The following is a 14,796-nucleotide window of genomic DNA, read 5'->3' on the forward strand; positions in this document are numbered from 1 at the left end:
GTTTGACTTTCCCATCCTACTATAACAGCCTCTTTGCAAAATGACATTCATGAAGAAGTTTGCACTATATGTGCTGCATAACAGCAGACATTAATGTGTTGATGCTAAAAATAAACTTTCTAACTGTTATCATTTCTTATAAATAACATTTATATATATATTTAATTTGACAGAATTAACTTACAACAACAAAAAAAAATTACGTCACACCTTCAATGAGAATTGAGATCCGATGCAGAAAAATTAGGCTGATTTAACCCAGACAACACATCGCTGTGTGCAGTTATGAGCTTGAATAATGCAACGAGGGCCTGTGTCGGCCTTCCAGAAAGGCCTCAGGGAGCAGGTGCGCATGCTAATGAGGGAGCGGCAGCTGCTGGTCACAGCGCACCCGACTCCCTACTCATAAACTCCCCTCACACTTTCCCAAAGAGAATAAGAGGGCCGAGGCAGCAGGCAGTTGAATGGTTTGCCCACCACAGAGCAGAGCAGACAGGCTCCATGAGAAGGCCCATTGTTCCTGCCGCCATTCAGAGCGGAGCTGACCGCAGTCTGGGTGCCTCTAACCCCTCTGAGTGTGCATTCAGCTGTTAAACCTCCTCTTCTTTCCCCTCCCTTCCATCCCATCCCTCGGTCAACTCTCTATCCCTCTTGTTCTCATCATGGCCTCCCTTTTTAATCTTCCAGCCTCCTCTTCACTTCCTTCCTATTTGGCGGGGCTAGAGATGTAGTCACACTCCTCCACGTATGCCTTTCTCTGCCTCCCGCCTTCTCCCATCATCTTTAGCAGTTTCTAGTATATCTGAATGATGAGGTCATTTCTGAATCACACACCTCAGCACTGGGATGAAAGCAACTCCCTTTACTGGTTTTAAAAGTTACACAATTTTATGGGTTCTTTAATGCAGTATCTGTTTGCATACTACCACTTAGATTATAATACTGTGTGTATATATACACATATATATATATATATATATATATATATACACACATACATACGCATACAGGGTTCCTACCCATTTTCCATTTTAAAACTTTAAAACTTTAATTTTAAAACTTTAATACTTTTCCAGACTACAATTTTAACATAAATGGTTGATAGAGCATTTTTCAGTTATATATTTGGAATATAGTTAAGTCATCTGAAAATAATTTTATTTTCTTATGGTTTTTGTCATTGATTTTTCTTGTGACAACATACAGAGTCTTTGAAAAAAAAAGAATAATACATACGTATATAATTTGTTTAAAAAATAAATATATATGAGGTTATTTAATAGAATCACTAAAGAACCACTAAACAGCTGATTAATTAATTTTCTATGATAAAAATAAATAAATAAATAAATAAAAAAAGTGCTAAAGTCTGGAAACACAAATATTTTTCCATACTCTGCCTTCTTTTTTCCATACTTTTCCAGACCTGGAAAATACTTAAATCAAAATCAAAAGAGTATATATATATATATGCACACACTTTTTTTGTATTTTAGATTTTAATAGAAAGTTTAAAAAATCAGTATTAATTTGAAATAAAAATATTTTGTTACATTATAAATATCTTTAGTTTCATTTTTGCTCAATTTAAGGCATCCTTGCTGAATAAAAGTTGCAAAAACTCTTACTGACAACAACATTTTGTACTGTAGTGTCCATTTAATATATCACATTTATGATGTTTCATATATACAATATTGTTGTAAAGAAATGTATGGCATAAACAACATTGCTAAACTTACCACTTATTTTACATTTAATAAAATACTCAAAAATATACTTAATCAGTATAGATGCACAATATAGGTACAATTTATTGGTTATCAGACAGTGTTAAATATAGGCCTATTTCAATTTTCAGTAGCAGATTATTGGATATTTTTATTAATCTTCTTATTTTTTTACATTTTGATTAAGTGATCATTAATTAACAACGTTATTCTAGTAAAAATTGAATGTAATTTTTAGTCTTTTTTACCATTTTCATACTATACATTATAACACTGTCATGTCTAACTTATCTTCACTATTTTATTTTCTTAATTCATATACAGAAAATAGAAAATAATTTTTATATTGGCCATGTATCCATTTTAAGCCATAACCAGAAAATATTTACTAATACCAAACGAAATTTCAATATTGTTGTTTTACAGGGCTGATGCCAATTATTTCCGATCAAGTAGACCAATAACCGATATTTTGAACCGATATATATGTCTGGAGGAAAAATGAAAATTAACATTAAAATTAAGAATAACAAGGGCTCTGACAAAAACTTTCTTTAAATGCTTTTCAATTATTTTATATGCAAATTGGTTTTGAAAATGACCGATACCTATAACCATAAAAATGCTTGATATTGGCGCCGATAATTGGTTGACCTCTAGTAATGACACATCTCTTCTCAACCAACACTATTTTCATTGCGGAAGTAATATTTAGAGCTGGTGGTTATGTTTGGGGATAGAGATGCTTCTTAAGTACAGTAATTAATAACTGCCTACACTTTTAATCAGAATTAAACATTTGTCTAGCCCATACCATATATTATGTTGTGTGGAATGAAGAAAACTTTCCAAACACTTTCAACAGCACACAGCAGTCTGACAAGTCTAGTTCACTAAAAGCCCAAATTCTTTTGTTGTTCTTCAGTTTAATTTCCCAAAACAAGTCTGGTAGGATTCCATGATGGATGGACCTCTGACTCACAAGCTTTCTGAGACAAAGAAATTGAACCTGGTTTAAGGGATTTTTGCATTGCCTGTGGAGAGGAGTCCATGACCTTGCTGGAATGTAACCGTTTACATTAAAAATTCACCCCATTCTGTGTCCCCATCCCTGACAGCACTCCTCAATGGAGAGTCCTGGCAGCCGCACTTAACGGCACCCTGCGGAAAATCACACCACCTTTGAAAGTCTACCAGACCTGCCTGTCCTGGCAAACAGTCCCACTTCTGGAGGGGGTAAATACATAGGGCACTTAGTCAGCCTTGGCTCCTGCTAGTAAAGCACACATTAGGGAATTACGGTGAGTACACTGAGGACCTCAGTTGGAAACCCTGCCAGTTTGCTCTTTAACTTGGCAAATCCTTGCACATTAGCAATCAAGATACTTAAAGTGGCATAAGGCCACAATGGAGTAGCCTACTAAGATAAAAATACATTAAAGAGGACAAAAGAATTGATGCTGGGTCTGTTTTCTGAACCTTATTTACAAGATTTAAAAGCTTTTAAAAGAATATTTTTGCTCTGTAGATGTGCAATTTCCTCCACTAAATGCTTCTCTCCTTTGTTTTTAGTTGAGAGACACATTAAAATTCTTATCAATGGTAATTGACAGCATATACACTGTCACAAGTTTTTTTTTTTTAAGTTGTAAATAAAACACTGGAGATTGTTTTATAAGAAAACACTATTTTCAAAATGTATTATGTTATTTGCTGTTAGGGAAAGGGAAATTAACTAGCAGTTAAGTGAAAGTGTTTCTATACTATTTGTCAGTGTAGTGTTCAAATGTATCTCTAAAAGCATACAATGTGATGATTTACTTTCTCAAATCTCTTCCTCAAACCTCCTGTTTTGCTTTGCTTATAAAACACAATCAGTGCATTTCTTTATCCCTGATTAAAGCCAGATTTGTAATTATGCATTTTAAAAACGGCAGCATCCCCCAAAACCTTCTATCCTTAGTGAAAAAAAAAAAAAAAAACTCCACTTACAAATCTCCATCCTTAACTCAGACAGAAAAAGCCCATAAAAATAAATCACTTTTCTGTAAACAGACGTAGTTCGTGTTTGATTCTGTGACCACAGAATGACCCCGAACTGTTATTCTACCTTCACTATCTTCACAAGAAATACCTTTGTCCTCTGGAAAGTGATGGGATTCATTCTGTGGCCACCAGTAGCCCATGACAACAGGATTTTACTAGTGCTGCAATGCTGGCCCAGGCCAGAGCAGATGTTTTGTTGACACCTGACCCTCAGCCAGATGAAACACAGGGGGGTTTCCACCCACCGCGCTCCAATCTGCCATCTGCCATTGAAAGGTCACAAAGTGAAGGGGGTTGTCTCTCACAACAAAAAGTTAAAGTCTAACTTGAAGGCCCTTTCATGGTTGAACTACAGGAAAAACAAGACTAAATACAGAATACTGTAAATATTAGCTGTAAAGACAGTGAATGAATGTCCAAAACAGCACTGTGTTGTTCAGATATACTACAAGTGTAAATGTAATTAATTTCATTCCTCATTTTTTTTCCTTCTTTCTTTCTTACTTACAAAAAGCAAATATCACAGTTACAGTAAGGCAACTAGAAATGAAGCTAGTATTTTTGTTTAAGCATGAATTCTTGATTAAATGTTTATTAACTATTTAAGCTGACAGCTGGGGTTGGGATACGGCTGTGTTGTTCTCTGTATAAAGTAATTCTATATAATTCAAAACCCCAAAATGGTCATATGGGTTTTCGAAAAATATATTTTTTGCAGTATGTAACATAGCTATCCTTCAACGTAAACAGTATGCAAAGTTGTTAATCAAAAAAGTGCATGATAAATAAAGATACTGTGTCTCAAAAGAAAGATTCCACTGTGAACCGTCTTAACGAGTCGTCATATTTTCGAATCTTCTGCCTGTCACCGATATACGTCACTAGGTAACACATTTGCATAATCCCCGCCTGCTCACGAAATACGAACACTCTGACCTGCCTACAAAAACTACCGCTAGTTAGCGTGTTTACATCATGTTAAAAAGCGTATTGTGGTGTGAAAGCAAGTTTGTTGTTTTTATTGCTGAAAGATGATGATGTGAAGAATCAGTGGTTAAAATGTATTTTTTCCACAATAGCACAGAAATACAATTCGCACCATGTACAAAGTTTAAACTTACCACTGAGAAACGTCCACTCAGACTCGGACTCGAATTGATAAAGTAATATCGATTCCGTTTTTTTAACCCTGTAAATCTCTGTTTACAAGTAACCCTCCAGGGCAAAACATTAGTTATATTAATAATTATAGTTTCCGACACGCATTGTATACAGAAAGACCAATCACAACAGACTTGGCCAGCTGACCAATCAGAGCAGAGTAGGCTTATAAAAAGGAGGGGTTTACAGACCTTGAGCTCAGAACTGCTTCGAATGTATCTCTTCAAAATCATTGAGAAATGACTCTAATATTAAATGTACATTCTGAGAAATTCACAATGTTTTCTGACCTTAGATGCATGTAAATCTTTTGTAGGGGACTCCAACACAATATTAGGACACTTTAAAATACCATATGACCTGCTCTTTAATTACTCACCATCGTGTCATTCCAAACTCATAAGACCTTCGTTCATCTTTGGAACATAAATTAAGATATTTTTGATGAAATCTGTGAGATTTCTCACCCTGCATAGACAGAAGTAAGGACACAGATAAAATAGTCCATGTGACATCTACCTTAATTTTATGAAGTTACAAGAATACTTTTTGTCTGCAAAAATTTCAACTTTATTCAGCAATTTCTTCTCTTCTGTGTCAGTCTTTGACGCACGTTCACAAAACTATCAAGACGCTTGCGTGTGGTGCTGCTGACACAGGAGCCGGTAAAGTATTCTCGTAGCTTTATAAAATTATGGTTGAACCACTGATGTCACATGGACTATTTTAACAATACAAAGTTACTACCTTTCTAGGCCTTGAACATGGTAGCTTCGTTGCTGTCTATGCAAGGTCAGAAAGCTCTCAAATTTCATCAAAAAATCCTTAACTTGTGTTCTGAAGATGAACGAAGGTCTTACAGGTTTGGAACGACATGAGGGTGAGTAACTAATGACAGAATTTTCATTTTTGGGTGAACTATCCCTTTAATCCATATTACTCATGTAATAGATTCCATGTCTATCTAAAGTTGATAAAATGTTTGCACAATTTTATGAAAATTACATACATCATTCACAGAAAATCTTAACGTCTGCCCTAGCTCTAGCCATGCAAATAGCCATGATCCAGTTCACAAAACTGGTCTGAATGATTCTTTCATAAATCAGACTGATCCGGTTGCAGAGCTTCTCAAGTTAACAGCTCACTGGAGGGGAAGATTATCAGTAACAATTTAAATTTCAGCCTGTTTCTAACGCAAAGCTATCATATGACTTCAGAAGACCCATTTATGATACATTTATGGTGCTTTTCGAACCAGTTTTAGACTGCAATTTCAACTACATTGACTTTTTTATATTTTAACAATTCATTTCCATTGTAAGTACCTTACTAAATGTTGGTTGGTTGTCAGCATTATGCCTTGAATGCCTTTAATGTAAGAAACCCAGAACATTCCTACAGGCAATTAGCTAGCATTAGTTGTTTGTGTGATGACAACCTGTAAGATAGTTGTTAGGTTTTGTTAGGAAGGTCGTTGCACCGCAAGCCTGTTTTGTCCCCTTGGGCTGTGCAACAATAACACAAAATCTACTCTCTTTTAAACCCTAATTTCCTGTAGTCAGAGGTTTAACTTTGAGGAGTCTTTGAGTCTTGTCTGTTCTTTATGAAACAACGGCCCCGGGCTCTTCGCACTCTCTCTGTAATCACCGGAGGAGACCTGATCCTCCAGGCTCACATCTGTTAGTGTTCATTACGCCTGTGTTTATTTGTCCCTAGTACTGAGGGACCCTATGGGAACGACAGTTCCGCTGAGGGACAAGGAGCAGCCATTAACGGACCCAATACTTTTCTAATGAGTGTTGCTCCTGGTGGTTTTATGAGGCGAGGGACTGGGTTAATGTTTTCAGATGTCCTTCACGGCACTAAGTAATAATTTTGAGGGGAAATGATGCTGGACTTTTAAGAGGAAAAGGATTTATTTATTTAAATATTCTCGTCAACCCCTCTGACAGTGTGAGAATGTGAGAGGAAACTTTCAAACATCTGCCACTGCCAGGGATGAATAGAAAAACCACAGGCATTAGCTGGTATTATGCTGTAAGTAGTAGCCATTGTACACGGTGAATTATTTACCTTGATACTGATCACTTGTAATGCTGTGTTCCACAGGCAGATGGTTCAGGTCAAAAGCATCAAACAAAAACAACACACGCCTGGTGTGTTTTGCTGCGTTTTTTGTCGTCGGCCAGCTGTACATACAGAACACAATCTAGCAATAACAGAACGTGCAATCAAAGTTTGCTGAATTCCTTATAAAGAAATAAAGCAGAATCAGATTTCAACTCGCCAACACAAGCCATTATGAGACATTATGCCATAGAGCTCATGCCAAGAATGGGACACTCAGCATCTTCATGAAGATATTAGTTCTCTGTAGTGATAACAGACTACAACTTCTCTTCCTTTGGCAATGGTGTCCATTTCCTGTATCTAAATGCAGTAAGGAACTGAGAGGAACTCATCTCTAGGAAGTAAACAGAGCTTGTATTGAAACCGTCCCGCACAAACAAGTGGTCATTCTGGATGACTGCATTAGAAACACCACACATGGCCCAGGTTGTGAATTACAACCATTTTGGCTCAAATTTACAAACTTGGGATTATAACTCAAACTCAAATTAAAATGTGTCCAGCATATACCAACTCTAAAGGGATAATTCACCCAAAAAATGAAAACTCTCTCGTCATTCCAAACCCGTAAGACCTTCGTTCATCTTCAGAACACAAATTAAGATATTTTTGAAGAAATCTCTGACCCTGCATAGACAGCAATGAACCTACCAAGTTCAAGGCCCAGAAAGGTAGTAAGGACATCGTTAAAATTGTCCATGTGAAATCAATGGATCAGTCATAATTTTATGAAGCTATGAGAATATGGATTTCATTAAAAAATATCTTAATTTGTGTTTTGAGGATGCACGAAGGTCTTACAGGTTTGGAATGACATAAGTAATTAATGACAAAATTTTCATTTTTTGGTGAACTAACCCTTTATATGTAAGTGATCATTTGATATTAATCTCAAAATCTTATGTCTGTAACATTTTGTTTACATAACATCTATTGTGTGTCTATTGTGTATATTTATTATATATATATAAAAACACACACAAACAGTATATATTTTGAAAATATTTACATGTATATATTTCTGTTCATAACATTAATATTATATATAAATATATTTAATATATAAACATAACATTGTTCTTAAATATATCCATGCATTAATGTGTGTATATATATATATATATATACATAATAACTATACATAGCACACAATTTATTTTGGATGTGATTAATCACAACTAATCATTTGACTGCACTAAAAAAATTCTAATTTTTTTTCTAGTAAGGATGCATTAAATTGAACAAAAGTGATGGCAAAGATCTTTGTCAACTTTTTATTCATCAACGTTTCTTGAAAAAATTTATCACTGTTTCCACAAAAATATTAAATAGCAATTGTTTTAAATATTGCTAATAAGAATTTCAAAATAAAGTCAAACCAACAATTATTCAGACACCAAAAATAACTTTTGATATTTTTTACTAGTGGGTGCAGGATGCCATGGGTTCATTTTTGTAAGTGAGGATAGCAAAATAAAGTAAACTGTGACATATTATACCCAAAAATTCTTCATACAGTGGACTACCAGTAAAACTGATAAAAAATTTGGGACCAAAAAATATTCAGACACTTTGACCTGATCATGTTTTTTCTTTAATTGCTTCTGTGAGCTTTTTACATCACAGACTGAACAAAAATAAGCATTGCTCTGTAATTGGTCAGCAAAGTATTGATATATATGTAAATACTGTCATACTAACAGTTATCTGATTTTTTGGGTGATTGTAATCCATAACATACCTTTTTATCAAAGTTATCTGACACAGTTTAGCTATGAGTTCTTGTCATATTTCATTACCATTTTCTAAACTATAGTGAATAAACTGTGATAATGTAAGAAATACTGAAGGTGTGTCTGAATAAATTTTGGCTCGATTGTACATTAAATCAGAAACCGATAAATTGTTGAATTGAAAACGCAAATTAATGTTTTTACTGTATCTTTGATCAAATAAATGCTAAGTCTAGCTGAAAATAAAGTTACAAATGAGGATGTAAGAAACATGGTCCATTCTCAGACAAGATGTTTTAATTCCGAACCACAAACACTGGAACTAAACTGCAATTATGTAACGAAGCTCTAAGTATGAGATGAATTATTAGATGGATATATGTTAGTGATGAATTAAAACAAGGTGTATCCCACCTACATTATTTTTTTTTATGACTCTTTTGGGACCCAATCGGAAGCCACTGAGCTCTTTTAGCATATTACATTAAGAGCCGCCCATCAAAGGCATAGTCGGAAGGTCTGAAGTTCGCATGTGAACTTCTCCTCATCTCCCTCCAGTCTTGCATCTCTCATCTCCTTGTCGAACACTAATCCTTTTGATTCAAATCTGCCGTCCCTCATACATACAAGGAATTTAGATGTGGAAGCTGGTTTGTATTACTGTCAGTTGGACTTCTGGCCTTGCCAAAGCGTCAAAGATAACGACTCACTCACTCCTTTACGAGCCTGTCAGAGCGCCAGATATGAGTGTTTGGTATTCCTGGCATGGAATGTCAAGTAGAACCAACACATCTTCCCTAAACAATATAAGACTAGATAAACAGCACTTGATTTGAAATGATCTACCTACAGTGACACTTTATATGTAGACTACCAATCAAAAGTTTTTGAACAGTAAGATTTTTTATGTTTTTTAAAGAAGCCTGCTTACCAAGCCTGCATTTATTTGATCCAAAGCACAGCAAAAACAGTAAAAGTTTAAAATATTTGTTACTATTTACAGTAACTGCTTTCTATTTGAATATCTTTTAAAATGTAATTCATTCCTGTGACCAAAGCTAAATTTTCAGCATCATTACTCCAGTCTTCAGTATCACATGATCTTTCAGAAATCATTCTAATACGCTAATTAGCTGTTCAAGAAACATTCGTTATTATTATTATTATTATTATTATTATCAATATTTAAAACAGTTGAGTATTTTTTTTCAGGATTCTTTGATGAATAGAAGCTTTTAATAGAAATCAATAGCTTTTGTAACATTATACACTATACCATTCAAAAGCTTGGGGGGTGATGATAAGTACATTTATAATGTTACAAAACATAATAATAATAATAATAATAACAAATGATTTTTGAGCAGCAAATCAGAATATTAGAATGATTTCTGAAGGATCATGTGACTGGAGTAATGATGCTAAAAATTCAGCTTTGAAATCAATGTAATAAATTACATATTAAAATATCTTTAAATAGTACAAACAAATCAAAATTGTACTGTTTTTGCTGTACTTTGGATCAAATAAATGCAGGCTTGGTGAGCAGAAGAGACTTCTGTAAAAAACATTAAAAATCTTACTGTTCAAAAACTTTTGACTGGTGGTGTATATAGATTTTTTACACTTAACGTGAAATATTAAATTACTGAGCCTTCATGTTTTGTCAATTAATCTAATGTACTTAATATTTAAATGATCTTATTTTAATCAAATAAAAAAGTTAGATATCTTGGCATTCAGATTAAAAAAAAAAATAAAACTAAATAAGTAATAAAATTAAATAAACTTGCACATTTTATGTAAGTAAATATTATGTAATATCCATTTAAACATTACTAATACTATTAATATAATTATATTTATTATATATAATTATATATAAAAATAATTAATGTATACTTCTTATATTATTTAATATTTTTACCTAATATGACTCAATCAACTAAACCTACATTTTCAAATTCAAGATGTTTTGAAGAATATTTAAACTCTAGTGCAAACCCCATTGACTTTCATCTATGGAAAAAAAAACATTTTTCAAAATATCTTCTTTTGAGCCTCAGAAGAAAAAAGTCATACAGGTTTGGAACAACATGAGAGGGAATAAATAATAAAAGAACTGAATTTTAAGGGAACAACTGCACATTTTCACTATTTACAGTGCAGTGAATAAAAGCACAAAGTATGTCATAAAGCATTTGAGGGCATTCACAATGGATCCATTTGATTAGAGGGACAGCGTGGCCAAAACTGACCTACGAACTCAGTTTTGGCCAAAGTTTGTCAGGCATGTTGCAGGACACCCAGTTCGCATTTGTTTGTCCACCAGTTGCATTTGAACAATAGATAAAAGGTACTAGACATAGTAACGTGCCATCCTGAGCGGGAGAGCGGCCTTCGTTTGTATCTCCATGTTTAATTAGAGGAGTCTGAGTATGATAGGGGACAATGGTGGCTTTGTGGCCTGACTGAGGCAGGGAGGCTGCCAGACAGAATTAAGATGTGGCTCACCGCCAGCGCGGCTCCATGTGCTCGCAGTCCACTGAGGGAGGCCAAAAACAGAGCCGCCACCATCCCGCTTCAAATGAGCCCTGCCAGTGTGCTCCTCCATAGCCACCCTGATAAACTCATTGATAGCCGGAGAAAGACAATGCAACCCTGGCCAAATGCATGCAACCCAATCCCGCATTCACATCAGAGCTAAAGTAAAAAGTACAGAGGGCCAAAGAAAGTTAACCCTATTAGAAAACCAACCAATGCAATTAGAGCAAAGAAGCATTTTGACCGTCATGCTTGGGCGCCGTAGAGAAATGAGAGTTATGTGATGCTATGCGCGCTGAGGCAACCTGTTTGCTCTTGATTTTCCACTGGTGCAATGCTACCAATTATGAAAACATCCAGTCCAATTACACTCTACTGCCATCTGTCCTTCTAATGTAAATCACAGAGAGTGAATGGGCATTCAAAATAGGACAAAACACCCGAGCAGGGGCAGGGCGTGCAGGGGGGGGCTTCAGGCATTCTGGGAAGCCTCAAACAGATTAGTCACACAGAATTAATCTAGACTGGAGAACAATAGTCGCCGAGCTTCTGGCAAACCCCAGCTGTCGTTCCATAAAAGAAAAGCGAAATAAGATTTAGGGCTCCGGGTGTCTCCGAGACTTGGGCTGGAGAAGTGGCCCGTACTCACGACCAGCCGGAGGGGGGTGATGCCCTAGACCCTCTTCATCAGAGGTTGTGTATGTCGTTCATTAGCCGAGGCCATGTTCTTCAAGGAGTGAAGCACACTTCGCTTTTGTTCGCAAGGTTGGGATTCAAATCGATCACATGTGTTCTGGTATGCAACAGTTTTTGCTGTATTTATGAAACTTTTGGAACCGGATCACAAGGAGATATTCAGAAACACTGCATAAAATTCCTCCGTATGGTTCAGAATAAACAATTTTATATAACTGAGTTCTAATTACTTACTTGCATTCTCCTCTCCCATCTGCAGTAGGTTCACATGTACCACCATTTTGGCATTTTTCTGAACATTCCAGGCCTGGAAACATAGAAACAGGGTAATACATTTTAATTGAGTGTTTGCTGATTTGATCATACCACTGCTAAAGGTGGTATCATACTTAATTTGAAAAGCCACAAATTGAAGTTTTTTATTTAAATATTAATAATAATATTTACTACACATTCTTTTTAATTTGGTTCCAAACTGCGCAAAAGTTGGGATACTGACTAGAAAACAGAAAGAAAGTGTGACTCTTAACACCTTAAAGTGATGTTTGTGGACAGAGGGACTTGACAGAGCACTGCTGTGAGCATTCTTGGTTCTGCAGCTGTTCTGGGGAATGTACTATGGCAAGCTGTTTTAACAATTATTTCTTACAACCAACTAATATCTATGTTATGTTAATTTTACTTTTAATTACAAGTAAGCAAAGCAAAGTGACTAGTATATTTTACATTTCACTAATGCCTATTCATTATATGCTATAGTAAATTTTCCAATACTGACTGTTTATTTAATTAGCCACTAGAACTATTTCTTATCTTTTTTTTTTTTTTTTTTTAATATGTCACATGTAATGCAGGAGATTACTAAAATTACTACCAGGAAGGTTCAAAATTTACTAGTAGTGACTGGGATATATACAGTACTAATTGTGACAAATCCAAATCAAATCTAATTTATTTATAAAGCACCTTAAAAAACACAGCCCTGAAAATGAACCATGGTTTTATTATAGTAAAAGTGTAGTAACCATGTTTTTTGCTGCATTGGTTACCATTTCTATAACCATAGTTTTACTACAAATGCCATGGTTAAACTATGGTTAGTGTAGCAAGCCCATGGCTAATTTGTGGTTACCATGGTTTATCTATAGTAACCATGTTTTCTTGGTTTTATTTGTAGTAAAACCACGGTTAGTTTTCATAATGGACTGAGAGAACTAGAGAATTAGAACTAGGAAAACTTCAATAAATACTGCTACTTAAATAGATACCAGAATAAAGGGCACCAGCAAAAACTGCAAGTGAATAGTTGTGAGTAAAAATGGAATAGCTACTTTTCAGAATTTGGTAAGTGACTAAGCAATGGAAATAAGTATTAGTGTGTAATGAACACTCTACTTGTTATAAAATTAATTGTAACCAATGGAATAGTCAATAGTTCCTAAACAAACTGCAAAAGTCAATACTCACTATCTGATTACTTACAAGTGTTTATTTTTTTAATTTTACACAGAAAGAGTAATAGTGAGTCAGCAGGCTCTTTGTAACAAAAATAAATACTAGTTGCATAGAATAAAGCGGCTTGCCATAAATGTACCTTAAGGTAGCATCTAACTGCAAAAGCGTTGAAACTTAAGTCAAACTGATCTACAGCAATATTTATCTTTATTACACTGTGTGAAGTCTAGCATTGAAACCGCCATGTGGTCTGACTGATTCAAAAACGCATTGTGATGCGGTAAATCTGTATCATTGCGAGCGACGTAGGAACGTAGCCAACTTTAGTGTCCTAAAAAGATAAATATGTATATTTTGCTTTAGAGTAAAAATAGCAACAAATTAGCAGGCTTAGTTTAACGTAGTTTTAAAAAACAATTTGTGATACAGTCACAGTTGAAGTTAAACTTCAATCTACATAATATCAAACGATTTATCATGTCTGCACTTTCTGTCGTTTAAAATAAGTGAGCGGACTGCTTACTGACATCAGTGCGCAACAAGTGATTCTTTTCGGACAAGGTGTTCAATTTTGCAATAAGTGTCAGAAATAAGCAGAGATCGAACAATAGCAATCATATTAATCATAATGTTAGTTGGAGTAGAAACTGCGACTGGCGGCTAATAAAAAAAGCATCTTCCAATGAAACGTACCTTGCGTCAAAGTATTGAGTGATATCAGAAGAATTAGTTTCACGAGGAAAAGATGCATTCCTTCTTATGGATAGTTGTGGGATTCCACGAGGCTTAACATATATCCAACATTGGTCTGTTCAAGAAAAGGAAATGAATCACGTAAGTATAAAAAATAGATCCCAAAACAGCACTTGTGGCTTGTCCTCACGATCTCCGGTGCTGCTCGTGTAGTCTCAGCTGAGTGAATGAGATCATGTATTCAAGGCTTCATTCTCCTGCTCTCATCCAGAGACTCCTTCCGCCACACCACTTCACGAGCTGTAGCCTTGGCTATTCATTTACTTGACAAACTTTCTGAAATGGCAGTGGGAAAAACACGCCCTCCCTTTAAACTCGGTTGGGGATTTCAAAACATGCAAGCGGGAAAGTCTTAGCACCAATTACTCGACGCTGTTTAAACAACAGTAAGATTTCAATCATTGTCGAAACACAAAGCATGAAATATCGTGTTTTATATGAGTTCCTTGATCAAAGAACTGCACCTATAGGAGAACCAATCTGCCAAAATAAAGAAAAATAATAAAAAAAAAGTTATTCAATTTTCATTTGTTTATTATTATTAT

General features: G+C 35.1%; 1 protein-coding gene across 1 annotated transcript in view; it reads right to left on the reverse strand.

The window, feature by feature from the left end:
- Positions 1 to 14,515, reverse strand: part of notch1b (notch receptor 1b) — a 55,005-nt gene extending 40,490 nt beyond the window's left edge. The window contains exons 1-2 of the mRNA XM_051109675.1: positions 14,192 to 14,515; positions 12,278 to 12,350 (exon numbers count right to left, since the gene is read on the reverse strand). Of these exons, the coding sequence (XP_050965632.1) occupies positions 12,278 to 12,350; positions 14,192 to 14,249 (131 nt within the window). The 5' untranslated portion in view covers positions 14,250 to 14,515. The remainder of the gene's footprint in view (positions 1 to 12,277; positions 12,351 to 14,191) is intronic.
- Between the last annotated feature and the right edge of the window lie 281 nt (positions 14,516 to 14,796).

Source organism: Labeo rohita, chromosome 5, assembly GCF_022985175.1.
Source record: "Labeo rohita strain BAU-BD-2019 chromosome 5, IGBB_LRoh.1.0, whole genome shotgun sequence".
NCBI classification, from domain to species: domain Eukaryota; kingdom Metazoa; phylum Chordata; class Actinopteri; order Cypriniformes; family Cyprinidae; genus Labeo; species Labeo rohita.